The sequence below is a fragment of the Dama dama genome, chromosome 14, assembly GCF_033118175.1.
Source record: "Dama dama isolate Ldn47 chromosome 14, ASM3311817v1, whole genome shotgun sequence".
Classification (NCBI taxonomy): Eukaryota; Metazoa; Chordata; class Mammalia; order Artiodactyla; family Cervidae; genus Dama; species Dama dama.
This window is the reverse complement of record NC_083694.1, coordinates 52,941,669-52,957,842: the sequence shown is the minus strand read 5'-3', so window position 1 is coordinate 52,957,842 and position 16,174 is coordinate 52,941,669. Positions and strand designations below refer to the sequence as shown.

At 40.0% G+C, this 16,174-nt stretch overlaps 1 protein-coding gene across 2 annotated transcripts; it reads right to left on the bottom strand.

Annotated features, from left to right (window-relative positions):
• Positions 1-619: 619 nt before the first annotated feature.
• On the bottom strand, positions 620-15,956 carry CACYBP (calcyclin binding protein). Of its 2 annotated transcripts, none has more exons than XM_061160764.1 (6): positions 14,433-15,956; positions 7,027-7,246; positions 4,067-4,163; positions 3,784-3,883; positions 2,419-2,516; positions 620-957 (listed from the first exon to the last, which is right to left on the bottom strand). In XM_061160764.1, the coding sequence occupies exons 2-6, from the start codon at positions 7,142-7,144 to the stop codon at positions 801-803; spliced, it is 570 nt and encodes a 189-aa protein (XP_061016747.1). In that variant the 5' UTR covers positions 7,145-7,246; positions 14,433-15,956; the 3' UTR covers positions 620-800. The 2 variants fall into 2 exon arrangements, with proteins under 2 accessions (XP_061016747.1, XP_061016746.1); XM_061160763.1 differs by lacking the exon at positions 14,433-15,956 and adding an exon at positions 11,330-11,561.
• Between the last annotated feature and the right edge of the window lie 218 nt (positions 15,957-16,174).

Below are 16,174 nucleotides of genomic sequence, written 5' to 3'. Positions count from 1 at the left end.
GCTCTTGTCATTTTAGGAGGAATAATAACCTTTAAATAAACAATACCCCTAAAAACCTGACATTTCTGACATACTCTTGGACAGAAGAGCTTTACTAACTTTACTGAGCATAAAATACATGGATTTGCACATTTATTGTTGCTTTAGGGTTACTGTTTTTATAAGACATCTGATCCATAGCAAAACTTCCTTGTTAGTACCATACAAATGTGTTTGTCTACTATGTTTAGCTTTAGTTCTAATTTATTCATAAATGTATTTAAGCCTAGAGAAAAATATTTGTGATTAGATTATTAGGCCATGGTGATACATGCGATATGCATTACTTAAGCTGTGGGAGGAAAGCGATCAACCTCTATAACCACCTTAAAACACAGGTACAAATTTGCATTTTATGTAAAAATTCAGGCTTTATTTCTACTTATTCTTACACTGGTGGGAGCTGATGTCAGGAACTGAAAGCCAAGCATGAACTTTGTTTTCTACCTCTTAGCTGAACAATAATACACACAATGTGGCATTTTCATTAGGCAAGACTTGCTTTTTTATATTTCACACCAGAATACATTACTCTTCTTGAATAAAATGACCTGGTTACTAAAGAAACCATCCGTGTAGGAAGTGTTTAATAAGCGAATTTTATTTAAATAAATCCTCCAGCAGGAAGTAGAGAATTCATTGCCTTTACTTAGAAGAAGGCTGTGTAAGTAGTTCCTTGTCAGATTTGTGCAGCTCAGCAACATTTCCTTATTGGAAACATCATTTTTCCACATCACAGTTCCCGAAAAGACTTTAAAGTCTCAGAAGTCTGTATCTCCTTTGGCTTGCTTTTCTCTTGATTCCACCCAAGCTTTATTAATGGTTCGCTTCATATCATCATCTCCATCTTCATAAATTTTCTTTAGAACATTCATTAATCCCTCACTAGGATCTGTTTCAGTGTCATAGGAGGGCTTTCTATTAAAAAAAAAAAAAATACACAATGAAGAGTGGAGGAATATATACATAATTATGATATTTTATACCTTATGATTACTAAGTACAGAAAGACAAATGAGGCTGTAGGAAGTACATAAGAGTCAGATAGTATCCTAAAAGAAAGAATCAAAACATGCACAAATCTATCTAAGACAATACATACCCACACTTAGCTCATCAAAGAATGGTCATCAAAAATGGTTAAGGGGTTGTTATCTTGGGACCCTGGCATTTTAGGTGAGTTTTAGCAGGAAAGGTAAGTAAATAATCATTTACCTTTCTGAACTGTTTTAATGTTTTAACCATGTTTCCTCATGTAATTTGAAATTTTCATTGAGAGAAAAATAAACATACATTGTAACACATAGACACATACTGAAGCACATATATATTTTAATTAGAAAAGCCTTCCTCTTAAGACTGAAATACAGGCGTCTTGAGCTTGGTGGTATAAAAGCACACTTCTAGTTCAATCAGTGTGCAACCTGGGCCCATTAACTTTTCCACTCACCTCATTAAGTGCCAGATTCTTGGGATACAGTAAGACAGGTTCCTATATTCAGGTGATCCATTCTAGATTTAAAAGCAATTCCACGGATAATGCCTAACCTTAGCCAACCACAACCGAAATGCCCAGTGGCTATGGGAAGGGGGAGTGAGAGATGTGGATGGTTAATTGACTCAATGTAGTACATTACCCCTGCAGGAGAACAAGAGGAATGTTTGACCTAGAATGGAAGTAGCTCTGAATAAACATTTTTTTCAGAATAGCCATTACTAAGTAGGATAAAAATATTCTCTTTTTCACTCTATACCAGTGATGGTGGTGGTGGTTTAGTCGCTAAGTCGTGTCTGACTCTTGCAACCCCATGGACTGTAGCCCACCAGGTTCCTCTGTCCATGGAATTTTCCAGGCAAGAATACTGGAGTGGATTGCCATTTCCTTCTCCAAGGGGATCTTCCCAACCCAGGAATCGAACCCAGGTCTCCTGCATTGCAGGCAGATTCTTTACCAACTGAGCTACCAGGGATGCCCACCAGTGATAGTGAAATTCTAATTATATAGCAGAAACTTGTGGAACTCAAAAACTGTACATGGGTATCTGGGCTACTCTGTAACTACTGAAGTGCAATATCCCAGAATGAGCAGAGTTATCTGTACAGAAGCACCACAGCCCAGGGGTAAGAGCTGGCACAAAACCACCAACCACAAGTACAAAGACCTCCTTCAGAAGCAACCTGCCAGACGCGTGCCCTCTGACAAGCTGAAGCAGACGTGAGATAACTGGGTTGGTTAGTCAGAGGACATTAGAAGGTAAGGGGTCAAATTATATAGACTATAATACAAATATAATATAAATTACAGACTATTATCAATGAAAATCTATAATCCTAGCAAAAAATACATTATAATTCTCAAAGAAATGAAAATAGACTCACTCTTTCTCTTTGCATTCTTTTTCAACCTGAGTCAGGTAGTCCCACCGTGTGTTTTCTGCTTTCTTTCTACATAAGATAAGAACTGTATCTGTCTTGACCTAGGAAAAAAGTAGAAAACAGGTACAACTTAGAACACATGGTGATAAGCATGAATATTTAGAATATAATTATTTACTCAATTACTTGAGTTACTGTTATGTACAGGACCTGTTTAGGGGTTAGTAATAGTTTTATAAATAGGCTGGAGTCTGAAGACTCATGGAGAAATGAAATCATACACAAGTAAAACTGGAATACCTTCAAATAGTAGGTGCTATCAAAATAAAGAGGGTATTAATGGGACTGGGGGAGATTAAAGAGGGTATTAGTGGGAACTAAGGAAGGAACTTTACTCAGAAAGCCTTTCAGAGGTGAAATGAGCTGTGGCCCAAGATCTAGCAAAAGAGGGCCTTCCAGGTAGTTGACACAGCAAGGAGAAAGGTTCCAAGAAGGGATGATTTTGGTGTATTTGAAAATGAGGAGGAATGCTGGATTTTGATGACTGAAGGACAGAATAATATGTAACAGCAGTCAGAGTCATGCAGAAAATCGTATCAGGCAGTACTGGTTAAGGAGTTTGGAAGGTGAGTATGCAAAAAGAGCAAGAATATACGACCCTTTCAACAAATATTCATAGAACTAGGAGTTCTTTGAGTACTACCTTCAACTATGCCATTAGTGGACAAAGAAAGGAGCAGTGAGTCATAAGCTAATCATTAAACTATATTCTAATATTACCTTTCAGCTGCTACATAACTATATAAACACAGCAGAATGGCATATCTATATACCAGAGGCATTAAACTTCATTTATTTAAATTAGGTAGAGAAGAGAGATTATATGAATCAGTGAAAAATATTTTCAGATACTTTATTTCAATTTTGTGAAACAAATTTTATTGCCACTGTACAAATGAGAAAACTGAGGTACAAAGTGATGAAGTGAGCTGCCAAAGATCACAATAAGTGATAAACCTGGCATTAAAACCCAAGTCTCATTCTTAACTATTTTCTGTTTGTTCAATACCCTCCTGATTCTAATGCAGTATTCTTATAATCTACTTTTCTACAGCAGGAGCTGGCAAACTTTTTCTGTGAGGAGCTACTAGATAAATTTAACATTTAAGGCTTTGTGGGCCACATGGTGTGCTATAGCTACTTAAACTTGCCATTGTAGTACAAAGGCAGCCACAGACAACACCTACACAGGTGAGCATGGGTACGGCCAAATAAAACTTTATTTAAAACACAAGCAGCAGGATAAGTTAATTCCAGTTCGTCTTCATTTCGTAAGTTTTCACATTATGACCAAAAATGTAAACTTACCTTTTTTGAACTGCCTTCCACAGAGATGGGTTTCAAGAGATTGTTCACAATCATGGAGTAACTCTTTCCATTTAGGTTCTTTACCAAAAGATCAAATGACCTATAACACAATAGTGAGTACATTATCTTTCTGGTTCTATAAAAAGGTGATAATCAGTTCCTGTGGGAAAAAAGCCACAGTTCTATTTTAGGATGTGCGTTTGGCCATCTCAGAGCAGAATTTCAGGAACTGCAAAGGAAAGGACCCATTATAAAGCAATCTTCTCCACTGTTGAGAACTCACCTCTCTGTGAAATTCACCTGCACACTCTCAGCAGGCACTTGATGAACTCCAGGTAAGGTAATGTAGATTTTCACAAACTTATCTGACTGGTCCCATCCTGGTAACAATAACAACAGAAAACAACAGGAGTAAAGCCTGATGCTATCTCTGGAACAGCAAATGCAAATAGCTCATAAAAAAAAAATTCAGATAAAAATCTACTAATAGAAACATGAAATAAAAATTTAAAGATTTTTTTAGATGGAAAAATTGAGCTTCAAAGCAGCTAAGTAACCGACCCAAAGTTAGGCACCTAGCTAGTGATATATAATATGGACTCAAATCCAGATTTACTTGAACACAAAACCCGTGTTTTTTATTCCTTCAAATAAGAAATAGGATAGTTTAACTATCTAATTTATTTATTTAACTATCTAGTTCATTTAACTATCTAATAAAATGTATTTACATTTCTAAAGAACAGCTCATTTCCCTGTTCTATGGAAATAATTTTGTTCTAAGTATTGATAATCTCCACTAAGCTAGACAGCTAAACATCAGTTTCGTCTAATCAGTATTATCTAATTGCATAATCATATCCACTTCTCTAAGCAGTTCAACAAATGCAATCCTAGCTTCCTCAATCCCTTTCCCTGATAATTTAGTGTCAAATTTAGAGTCAAATTCATCCAAATACACCAAATTTGACTAACCTAACAACATCTAAACTATGTTATTTCAGTATATATTATCAAACTGTTTCGTCTCTAACCTAGATGAATTGTTTACAGAAAACACACAAACATTACATAAAAAAGCATGTTACATAACAAAATGTATTTTTATGTATTTATTGTATACTATATATATGACATTTTCTTACCTGGTCCAGTAGAATAGAAATGCAGTGTTTTTTTAAAAAAAAAAAATGTGCTAGAGGGTTCTGGAGAACTTCATTTAGTTTGTTCCCATCCATTCAACCCATCCTCCACACCAACAATTTCTCCCTAAACACAAACCTAGATTCCTAGTTAAGATGCCATAACCCTACCACCTTCAGGCCAGTTTTCTATAGTCAAAGAAGTACTTAGCATATTTCCTACAGTACTGCAGCACATCACTTAAACTGCTTTTTGCTATGACAATACTCAAAACACACGATGACCTTCACATCTCTTTATGTCCTTTGCTCATAGAATTCTCTTTTCTTCACAATTGCTGAACCCACCTTTTAAACTGAGATATTTCTTCTAATTCTCCCTGACTCTTACCTTCCAGCAGAGTTATTTTATCAGCTATAGTCTCATAATACTTTAAAGCTTTATTCAGTTAAGCAAGTATTTATTAAGTACTTACTATATGCTAGGTATTGAGAGCACAAAGTAAAAAAGATTATCCCTGCCTTCATGAGAGCTCATCTGTATTGCTTCCAAAATAAAGCCTACAGTCAACTGAGGAAAAATGGTATTATGATGTTGTTATGGTACCAGGTGTATGTCTATGTCCCAAACACACCATAAGCAGGGACTGGGTCTTGCTCACTGTTGTGTATTCACAAGTCCAAGTAAAATACAAGATATTAGATGCTCAGAAATGTTTTTTTAACTTAATTGGATTCCCTTCCACAGTTAATATTGGTGGTTGTTTGGCAAAGACAAAATGCTGTCCACATATATGAAACTAGTCTTCATCAAAAAATCTACAAACAACAAATGCTGGAGAAGGTAAGGAGAAAAGGGAACCCTCCTACACTGTTGGTGGGAAAGTAGTTGGTGTAGTCGCAATGGAGAACAGTCTGGAGGTTCCTTAAAGTAAAAACAGAATTACCATATGATCCAGCAATCTCACTTCTGGGCATACACCCAGAAAAAACCGTAATTCAAAAGATACACGCATCCCAATGTTCACTGATGCACTGTTTATAACAGCCAGGACATGGAAGGAACCTAGATATCCATCTAGAGGAATGAATCAAGAAGAGTGGTACATATATACAATGGAATATTACTCAGCATAAAAAGGAACAAAATTGTGCCATTTGCAGAGATGTGAATGGACCAAGAGATTGTCTTAGAGTGAAATGAGTCAGCAAGAGAAAAAAGGTATAGGTGAACTTATCTGCAAAGTAAAAATAAGACACACAAACATAGAGAACACACACGGATACCAGGGGTGAATGGGGGGGTGGTGGTGGGATGGACTGGGATTTACATATATACACTGCTGTGTATAAAACAGGTAAACTAGTAAGAACTGACTGTATAGTACAGGGAACTCAACTCAATGCTCTGTGGTGACCTAAATGGGAAGGAAATCCAAAAAGAGGAGACGTGAGTACACCCAGAGCCGATTCACGGTGCTGTACAACAGAAACTACCACAACACTGTAAGGCAGTGATACTCCAGTAAAAAAGATACACATGAAAACTCAGCAAATCTAAGAAAAGTGTAGACACACACACGGGAGTTTTTTAAATACACAGCAAGCTAACATATGTCAATATATCACATTACTATTACCAATGAGTTGGAAATACTGAATGCTTACAATTTTATGGTAAAATAAACAAGTATTGAATAATGCTTACTTCAGTTTAAAACTGTACATGTCTTTTATTGGGACATGCAATATATCCCTTATAAAATATTGTATTCTAAACAGTATTATGGTTATTACTGGAGAATCTCTGGGTAGTAGAATTATTTTCTATTTTTTTCATATTTTTTTTCTATTATCCAAATTTTCTTTGATAAACACATACAGACACAAAGCTGAGTCCATATATACTGAATATATCTCAGCATAGGTTCCTTTTTAATCTCTTAAAAACCATCTTATTAAATAAGAGCTGACAGGTCCTCTATTTCGAATCACCAAAAACACTCAAAACTTTTCAAAAATGATTCTGTTAGTCTCTACTGAAGAACAGGCCTCCTCAGAGGCAGAAAGAGCTGGATGTGATGTGAGGGACAAGCCATACCGTAATTACTGATTTTCACTGTATATCCTGTTGTAATAGGAGCAACCACAGCAGCTGGCTTCTCATTTTCTGTAAGTTCTGCTTTCCTCTGTGATTTCTGCTGCATCTTATTCTTCATTTCTGTCTCAATCTTGGATTTTTCAGCGGTCAGGGCATCACGTACTCTTTTCCTAGTGGCTTTTTCCAGCAGAACCTTCACCTCTTCTAGATCTTTCTGGAGCTGTGTTAAAATAAAAGATAAATTAGATAAGATAAACAAGATAATCTGATATTATGCATACTGATCACTTCAACTCACTGAACCAAGAGCTAAGAATAAGAGAGAGGGTCACTTAAATTTTCCAGGATTGGTAGCAACTAGGAGTCTTTCCTCCAGCCTACTGAATTATAAATAACTCAAGCTCCCTTTCTTTTAAAAAGGAAAACTTGGAATGAACAATAAGTAATCAAGCCAAATTTTTCCAGTTTGATAGACTGTTTGCTATCTGACTTTGTTTTAAAAAATTTACAAGATACGTTTGTGATTTATAAATATTTTCTGATAAGATGAATAAATTCAACAAAAAGGGATTCATGGATTTCATTGTAACATGCAGTCCTGTCATCAGATATTAGGAATTTTTTAAATATTAAAATAAATGAGTACATGATAAGCATGGTGAAATGGTACAGCTACTTGACTGAGGTAATCCTCTACTTTCCAATAATGATTGGTCCTCAATGATCTTCCCACCCCAAATAGTATAAATAGAAAAGTTTACTATTTTAAGACCAAAGATTAAAAAAAGACATATTTTCTTCTAATTAGTTGCCTGATTCTAAAGCTCCTGGTTAATTTTACCATCAGAAGTCTGGGACTTGGTTGCACAGTAGAGGGGAAAAACCTGGGCAAACAATCCAACACACTCATGGATCACTGAAAATGCCATCTGTTTTTTCCTCTCATACCAATACATGGCCTACCCAAGTCTATTTCTATTTCTTTCTAGAGAGAGACCAAGACACTATTAAAAAATTAATGGGCTTAAAAACTTTTTTCCACTTATTCTTTGACCTACTGCAAATGCACGAGATCTTTATAAACAAGGGATTCATTTTTGTTAAAATGACTTTACATTCTCACTTGATACTAGCAATTTGACAGAAGACTAACATTATAGCCAGGATCATGTAAGGTTCAATGTAAAAATATTTAAATGCTTGATAACTTGGTATAATATCCAAAGTACAGCTTGAAAGTGTTTCTTATGAGTCTTAGAAAATGCAAAGACTTTCTGCATTTTTCTGTATGAATGCCTTTTACCTCAGGTCCTTTATCTCATTTAACTCAGATGCCCCTGTTTCACCTATCTGTAACTGCTAACTTGGTATAAAAAGTTCAACTGTGCCCAGGCTCCTGTCCAAATTCTATCCCTGCCTCCCAAAACTCATGTTACTAAGACAAAAATTGCAAACTCATCTTTTAAGCATAGTACCAAGTTGCTTTTAGTTCAAATCAATCTTTTCTGTTATCATGATTTTAAAAATTCACATCGTAATAACAAGATGACAAAACAATTAAAATGCACGATAAGTATATTCTGTTTTCAGAATAAGGACTTAACAAATGAAAATGTATAGTCTAAACAAAAGGTTTTACTTCTTGACTGAAATAAGAATCCTTCTTCCAGAAGAAAAAGAAACTGAGAATTATGCAAGAGATCCCTAAACCCTCTCTACAGCCAGTCTATAGTACTACAAAAATAAGATATGCACTCAAAGTCTGAAGCAACTTACAGCAGGTCTGTTGACGGCAATTCCTCAGTTCTCTGTTATCTGCAGACATCTGACCAGTAAAACTGATCCCTTGGGACTTTTCCTGTACACATACCTTAGATACAGCATTTCTTACCTAATTTGTCTAAGTTTTCATTTGTTTTCCTTATGCAAAATCACATCTCCCTTTTATCCCTCTTCATAAACGTAGTCTTTTACTTCCAGATTCTTCACCAGGAAGCGTTAAAACCAAAGTGCCTCAAAACAGGCAAAGGATTTGCGCAGACATTTCTTCAAAGATAACACAAATGGCCACCAAGGGCAGCAAAGGATGCTTAACATCATTAAGCAAACATAGTAAATCCACTTCACATCCACTAGGATGACTAACAACAAACTCCAGCAAACAAGTGTTGTTGAGGATGTGCAGAAATTGAAACCTCCATACACTGTTTGTGGCAATGTAAAATGGTGCACTTTGGAAAGGAGTTCAGCAGTTCTTAAAGTTGGTTACCATACGACCCTACAATTCCACTCCCAGATATATACCTAGAGATTTGAAAACCATATATCCACATAAAAAGCTGTACACAAGTATTCAGGGCAACAATGTTCTAGGGGCCCAGAGAGTGAAATCATCCAAGTGTCTATCAATTTATGAATAAAGAAAATGTGGTATATCCAAACAAAAGAATACTATTCAGCCATATAAAGAAATATATGCTTCACCAAGGAATGAACTTGAAAACAATATGCTAAATAAAAGAAGCCAAAAAGCAAACGGTCATATATTGTAACATTCCACTTACATGAAATGCTTAGAATAGGCAAATCCATACTAGACTGCTGGGTGCTGGCGGGGAGTAATGGGAAGTGACGGCTTAATGGCTACTTGATAGATTTCTCTGAGGGTTGAAAAATTATACAGTGTTGATGACTGCACAACACAGTGAACATACTAAAAAGCACTGCCCTGTACACTTGAAAATGGTTAAAACCTGTGAGTTTTATCTCAAACAAAACCAAAAATCCAAAGTGTCCCTAAATTAGAAAGCTCACTACTTTGAAGATGACTAATACTGAACCATCCATATGTACGACTGTAAAGCCACTTCCTTATGGACCATAAAGAAGGCTGAGCACCGAAGCCTGCTGCGTTCCAACGGTGGTGTTGGAGAAGAATCTTGAGTCCCTTGGACTGCAAGATCAAACCAGTCCATCCTAAAGAAAATCAACCCTGAATATTCATTGGAAGCACTGATGCTGAAGTTCCAATACTTTGGCCACCTGATGGGAAGAACTGACTCATTGGAAAAGACCCTGATGCTGGGAAAGATTGAGGGTAAGGAAAAGGGGACAACAGAAGACAAGATGGTTGGATGGCATCACCGACTCGATGGACAGGAGTCTGAGCAAGCTCCAGCCAGGAGTTGGTGATGGACAGGGAAGCCTGGCATGCTGCAGTCCATGGGGTCCCAAAGAGTCGGACACGACTAAGCGACTGAACAACAAAAAAGCCACTTCAGATACACCTTCCTCCGGGCACATGGTACCATCAGGCCTATATTTAACACATAACAAACTTGTGGCAAGTTATCTAGAATAACACACATGCGCGTTTTCTTCATTTAAAGCAAATTTTCAGAATCACGTTAAGTCAAGTGTGAGATTTCCCAGTCTTGCTCATATTAATCAGAAGATTTCCAAAGAACAAATCTAGTCAGTGGATACTCAACACTTTACCGTGAATAACAGTATTGACATCTTAAGTCAGTAAAAGAGCAATGCAAGTCTGATTCCCATTCTGTAACTGCGCAGTCACCAAAAACCTGCCTCTGTTCAGTTTACAGGGCTTAAAAGAGAAAAAGCTATTTACCACTACCAAGTTACAACTAACTTTTCGGTTTATTTTTTAAAACACCTATAGCAGATTGCTGTTTTGCCAAGCACTGTTTTGAACATTTATAGCTCTTGGTCTTTACGACTCCATGAAATGAATACTACTGTGGCCCACAGAAGCACCATAACTTGTCCAAAGTGTGTGCAGAGAAAACATGACTAAGACATTTAAGTGCTAGGACCGAAAATTCCCTATTTCCAGCCTCCCTCTACCATGGAACAACAGTTTTTGCAATCAGCCGTAATTTAACCAAGCTTCACGTCCTCAGGCTAGTGTAACGCGAGCGGAGGAGCCTGAGAATAACGTGAAGGTGACCAGCCCTCAGGCCCACCGCCGCACATACCTGCCACCGGGAACCTCAACACATCTCCCGCTCACCCACACCGAGCCGGGGAGGCGTCGGAAGGCAACTTTCCGGGGGCAAGCGGAGGCCCCGAGGCCCGCAGCAGCTGGGTCGGCACCGAGGCCGCTTCGGTTGGGCGGGTGGGAGGCCAGGCGGGAAGGGCGGGAACCCGAGGACGCAGGCGGGCGGCCCGACTGGCAGGTGCCGCCGGCGGCCGAAGGGCAGCTCGGCACGGGAAACGGGCGGGAGACGGAGCGGAAAGCTCCAGCAAGGCCGACGGAGGAAAATGGGGCCGAACTCCTTACCTCTTCCAAAGCTGAAGACATGGTCGGGTTGCTTCAGGCAAGGCCCGGGCCGCAGCGGCGTAGGACGGAAAACGGGAAACGCTGCACCGAGCGCTCTCACCGCGAGCGCAGACAACACCGGCAGGAGTAGCGGCGGACGCAGCTTGCGAGCACACCTGACCCTGCGCGAGATTTCGGCCCGCCTCCCGCACGCGGCGCCTCTGGAACCTTCGCGAGTCCTTCGCCACCGCCCAACCAGCCTCAAGCACCGCCTACCGGGCTCGGCTCCGCCTCGCCTCTCCTGGCCCCGCCTCGCCTCTCCTGGCCCCGCCCCACCCATCTCGTCTCTTAGCAACACTCAACTCTCGCGATCAAACCGGCAGTTCGAGAAGAGTAATGCCTCCACCTCCCAGCCCGGGAAACTCTACTGAGTATACTTTGACCCCGTTTGTCCCGCCCGCGCAGTCGCCGCTCCGACCTGCTGCCTTCCGTATGGTAATAACCATAACCCAACGCCGGAAATCTGCGGGGTCCAAACCGGAAATTGACAACAGAGTCGGTTGTTTCCGTGCGCTCTAGGACCCGGGGCCATCGAGGAGGCCATCTTGTGTAAGACTAATTTGTGAACTTGTACGAGGCCAAAAAAAAAGGGGAGGAAAGGAAACCTATTTATGTTAAAGTGAGAAAGAACAAGAACGTTAACTGCAGAGTCCTGAAGAGAATAGCTTAATTTTCACTAGGTTCTGGTGCTCTGGAGACTTCACGACTTAGCGTGTACAACGTGGTTACGTCATCACGGACCGCGAGAGGATGTGGCGTTGCATTGGCCACGTGACAGGACACATTAGCTCGCCGGGGCAAGTATATATAGCTGCACCTGGAGACGTCACGATTTAGCGTGTACGTGGTGACGTCACTACGGACCTGGAGAGGAGGAGGAGGGGTTGCACGTGACCCGGACCCGCGGTCGTGGCTCGGAGAGTAAGGGTAGTAATATATGGGTGTCTCCGTGGGCCCAGCGTTTGTGGTCTCGCAACCCACTCCAGTATTTTTGCCTGGAAAACCCCGTGCACAGAGGAGCTTGGCGGGCTATAATAGTTCATGGGGTTGCAAAGAGTCGGACGTGACTGAGCGACTCGCTCTTTTTTTTTTACCCCTTCCCTCCGTACACGGTGGAAGCGCTTCCGTGGAGCCCTCACCGACCATTCTGCAAATCTCTAGTTGTCACCCAGGTTTGGAGTCGGTTTTAGTGAGCCTGTAGACCACAGATATCGATTTCGCGACTGAACAACATCGACCGTAGGAAATGTGAGCCAAGCTTTTCTGGGGATGCGTTCTGCTCTTGTTCTAGCTCCCGTTATCTCGCTTCCTAAGACCCTTAACTCTTTTCAGATTATTTTAGCTTTTGGCAGCCCGTCGAAAGCATAAACAATAAACCCTGAGAAGTCAAATAGCCCGCATTCAGTTTTAAAGTCGTCCGACGTAGAGCTTAGAAACAGCAAGTCAAAGGAGGAAAAAGGAGTATAAACAGCAGGCGGACCATTATCATGGTCAAGAATGTGAAGGGCAGTACAAAAACAAATTGCAGGTATGCACAACGTGCACAAATTTCAAACCTGATGTTAAAGGTAAAGAAGCCAGGAGGAAGTCCTATCGTTTGGTTCCCTTTAAACGAAGTCTAAAACTGCGAGACATTAAAAATCCGGTTAGCCTTTCCTTAAGCGGGAGAGACAGTGACAGACAGGAACCACAAGGGGGCTTTTGCGGTTCAAACAGTATTTTGTTTTCTTGCTGTGGATGCTGGTTACAAATGTGTTCACATTGTAGAAATTTCATTGAACTGTAATTTGCGTTTTCTTTTGTGTGTTCTAATGAGCTGTAGCCCGCAAGGCTCCCCTAACCGTGGAATTCTCCACGCGAGAATACTGGAGTAGATTGCTATTCCCTTCTCCGGGGGATCTTCCCGAACCAGGGATGGAACCCCAGGGTCTCCTGCATTGCAGGCAGATCCTTTACTGTTTGATCCACTAGGGAAGCAATATAGTTAACTAAAAGCTATATTTAAGTAGGCCCAGGAGGGAATTTTCCCTGGATGATAGAAATGTTACACTGATACATGCCATTGTCAGAATTCATAGAACTAACTCCTAAGATCTGTGGGTTGGTTTGTTTTTTTTTAAGTTACCTCTCAAATTAAAAAAAAAAAAAAAAAAAATGCGTCTAGGGAATTCCTTAGTGCCCAATAGTTAGGACTTGTCTTTCACTGCTGACGCCTGGGTTCAGTCCCTGGTCAGGGAACTAAGATCCCACAAGCCCTGAAGCACAGCCAAAAAAAAGTCTTAACTGGAAACCTGGAATTCTTTAGGTACTTAATTAAATAGGAATAAATATCCCATTTCACTGTGTGAGAAACTGACCTAATCCAGTGATTTTTAAATTTGCTCGATTATACACCTGGGGCAAATTCTCCCACCAGATAGCCTAAGGTCACAGTTTTAAATACCACCAGTTACCAGTGACTCCAAAATCTCTGCTCAGTTGCACCACTCCTCTGAGCTCCAGGCTCTGCCTCTGCTTGGATGTCTGATGAGCACATCAAATTCAGCTTATCTGAGAAACAAATCAACCAGGAAAAGGAAAAAAAAAACACCTCCGGATTTCTCATCCTCACACCCCAGATCAGCTTTTCCAGTTATTCTTCTCTCTGTGAAGGTCACCTCATTCTTTTTGTGGCTCAGACCAAGGAGTCATACTTGAGTCTTCAGTTTCAGTCCTACATCCCTTCCTCTGCCAAGTCCTGGTGGCTTTCAAAGTATGTTGAGAATAAAACCACTTCTCACAACCTCCACTGCTACCACCCAAGACCAAGGCATGAGTATTTTGTCTGGACTGTTAGCCTCTTAGCTGGCTTCTCTGCTTTCCCACTGGGCCTTTACAGTTAGTTTTCCAGAGTAGCCAAGGTAATCTTTTTCAAATGAATAAAATCCAAACTCCTTACACAACCTGGACTGTCTACATGATCTTAAATTTCACTTTGCGATCCCTTATCCGCCGGGTCTCCCCTCTCCCTGACGACAACACTGGCAGTTTTGTCACTCCTTGAATCCACTGAGTTTGTTCTCACCTCCGGGTCTGTGCTCTGTGCTTTCTTTCAGTCTGGAATGGTTTTCCTCCAGATCATCACATAGCTTTTTCTGTCTTCCTTTTCTGCCAGCGCTTAAAAACACCTTAGAATTTCCCATTTTTAACAGAAATTCAATGCTGCTTCTCTCCAGTTGTATCCTATAATTGTCCTTCCATGTATGATGTAGAAGCAAACTGACTCCTTGCACTGCTTCCATCAGGAGTTACTGGGTACATCAGATTCCCAAATCAAGGGGAAAAAAGTGAAGAACGTTGTATCCTGAGATAAAAGCAGACCATCATCGACACACACATCAGGGTCACGGTATCTAGTTCTAGTCCTGCAAATAAACTCGAGAACCTGAGCCTTTCCTCTGAAATTAAGACTCCCTAAAATCAAACGCTTTGTCTCTGATTTTTGCAATGCTGATGTCTAAAAATATGGATCGTAGTGCGAGAACCATGAACAAACTATAGACTCTATCCTTGGAAATTGTGTAGTTTCTTCCTATAAATTCTTGTAATTTCTATTTGGCAAGCTTGTTCTTCTAAAGCCTGAACTTCCTCACAAACTTATTTTGCAATTAAACTTTCAAAAGATTTTATTCTGGACTTCCCTAGTGGTACAGCAGTTAAGACTTTGCCTTCCAATGCAGTGGGTGCAGGTTCAGTCTCTGGTAGGGGGAACTAAGATCCCAGGCCTCACAGCTGAAAAACAAAACATAAAACAGAAGCAGTATTGTAACAGATTCAATAAAGACTTTAAAAATGGTCCACATCAAAAAAAATCTTAAAAAGATTTTGCTCTGAGTGTCCCTTTGACAGTGCTCAAAAGTTTTGTTAAAAGCATAATTTCAAAAAGGTGAAATTGATTCTCATGCAAATAAAAAATGAATATTAACATACTTTATACAACTCATTGCATAAACCAGTGAGGGAACCAGTACCTTGTTAAAACTGTCAAAAAGTGCATTTGCACAGCTAGGTATTTATAGACAATTTAGCAATGGAATATTAGTGTAAGGTTGTAAAGTTAGACACAAACTACTTAACTGTCCTACAGAGTAGAACTATATCTAACTTGGAGTCATCTATTCCACTGGAAAGAAAATGGGATTTGCGTCCCTCCTGGACAAAAACCTACAGGTTAACAGGTAACTTCACAAAGCCTAGGACCTTTAATCAATAATGAACAGCGAGTTCCACTTACTTTTCATGACAGGACCATTCATGACCTTGTAACTGCCAAGCTCAGTAGATATTTTCTGGATAATTTGATGGTTTTACTTTTTATATAAAATTTCTCATTGTTTTAATTGCTACATGGGCCAAACAAAAGATGTCTGTAGTCAGGGTTTGGGGCACAAACTAATTTTACAATCTCTGATTAGTATTTTTTTAATACATGAATTCTAAGAGGAGCTGACTAATCTGGCTTTAAGTCTCTCAGTCGTGTCCAACTCTTTGCAACCCCATGGACTGTAGCCTACCAGGCTCCTCCATCCATGGAATTTTCCAGGCAAGAGTATTGGAGTGGGTTGCCATTTCCTTCTCCAGGGGATCTTCCCCACCCAGGGATCGAACCCGGGTCTCCCGCATTGCAGGCAGACACTTTACCATGAGCCACCAGTGAAGCCCCTCATTTGGCTCCAGGGACACCCAGAACAAAATGCAAATTAGAACCCAGTGCAAATTGCAATTTTCTGTACCCTGCCTCCACTTCAGGAGAGCCTATGGAGTTTT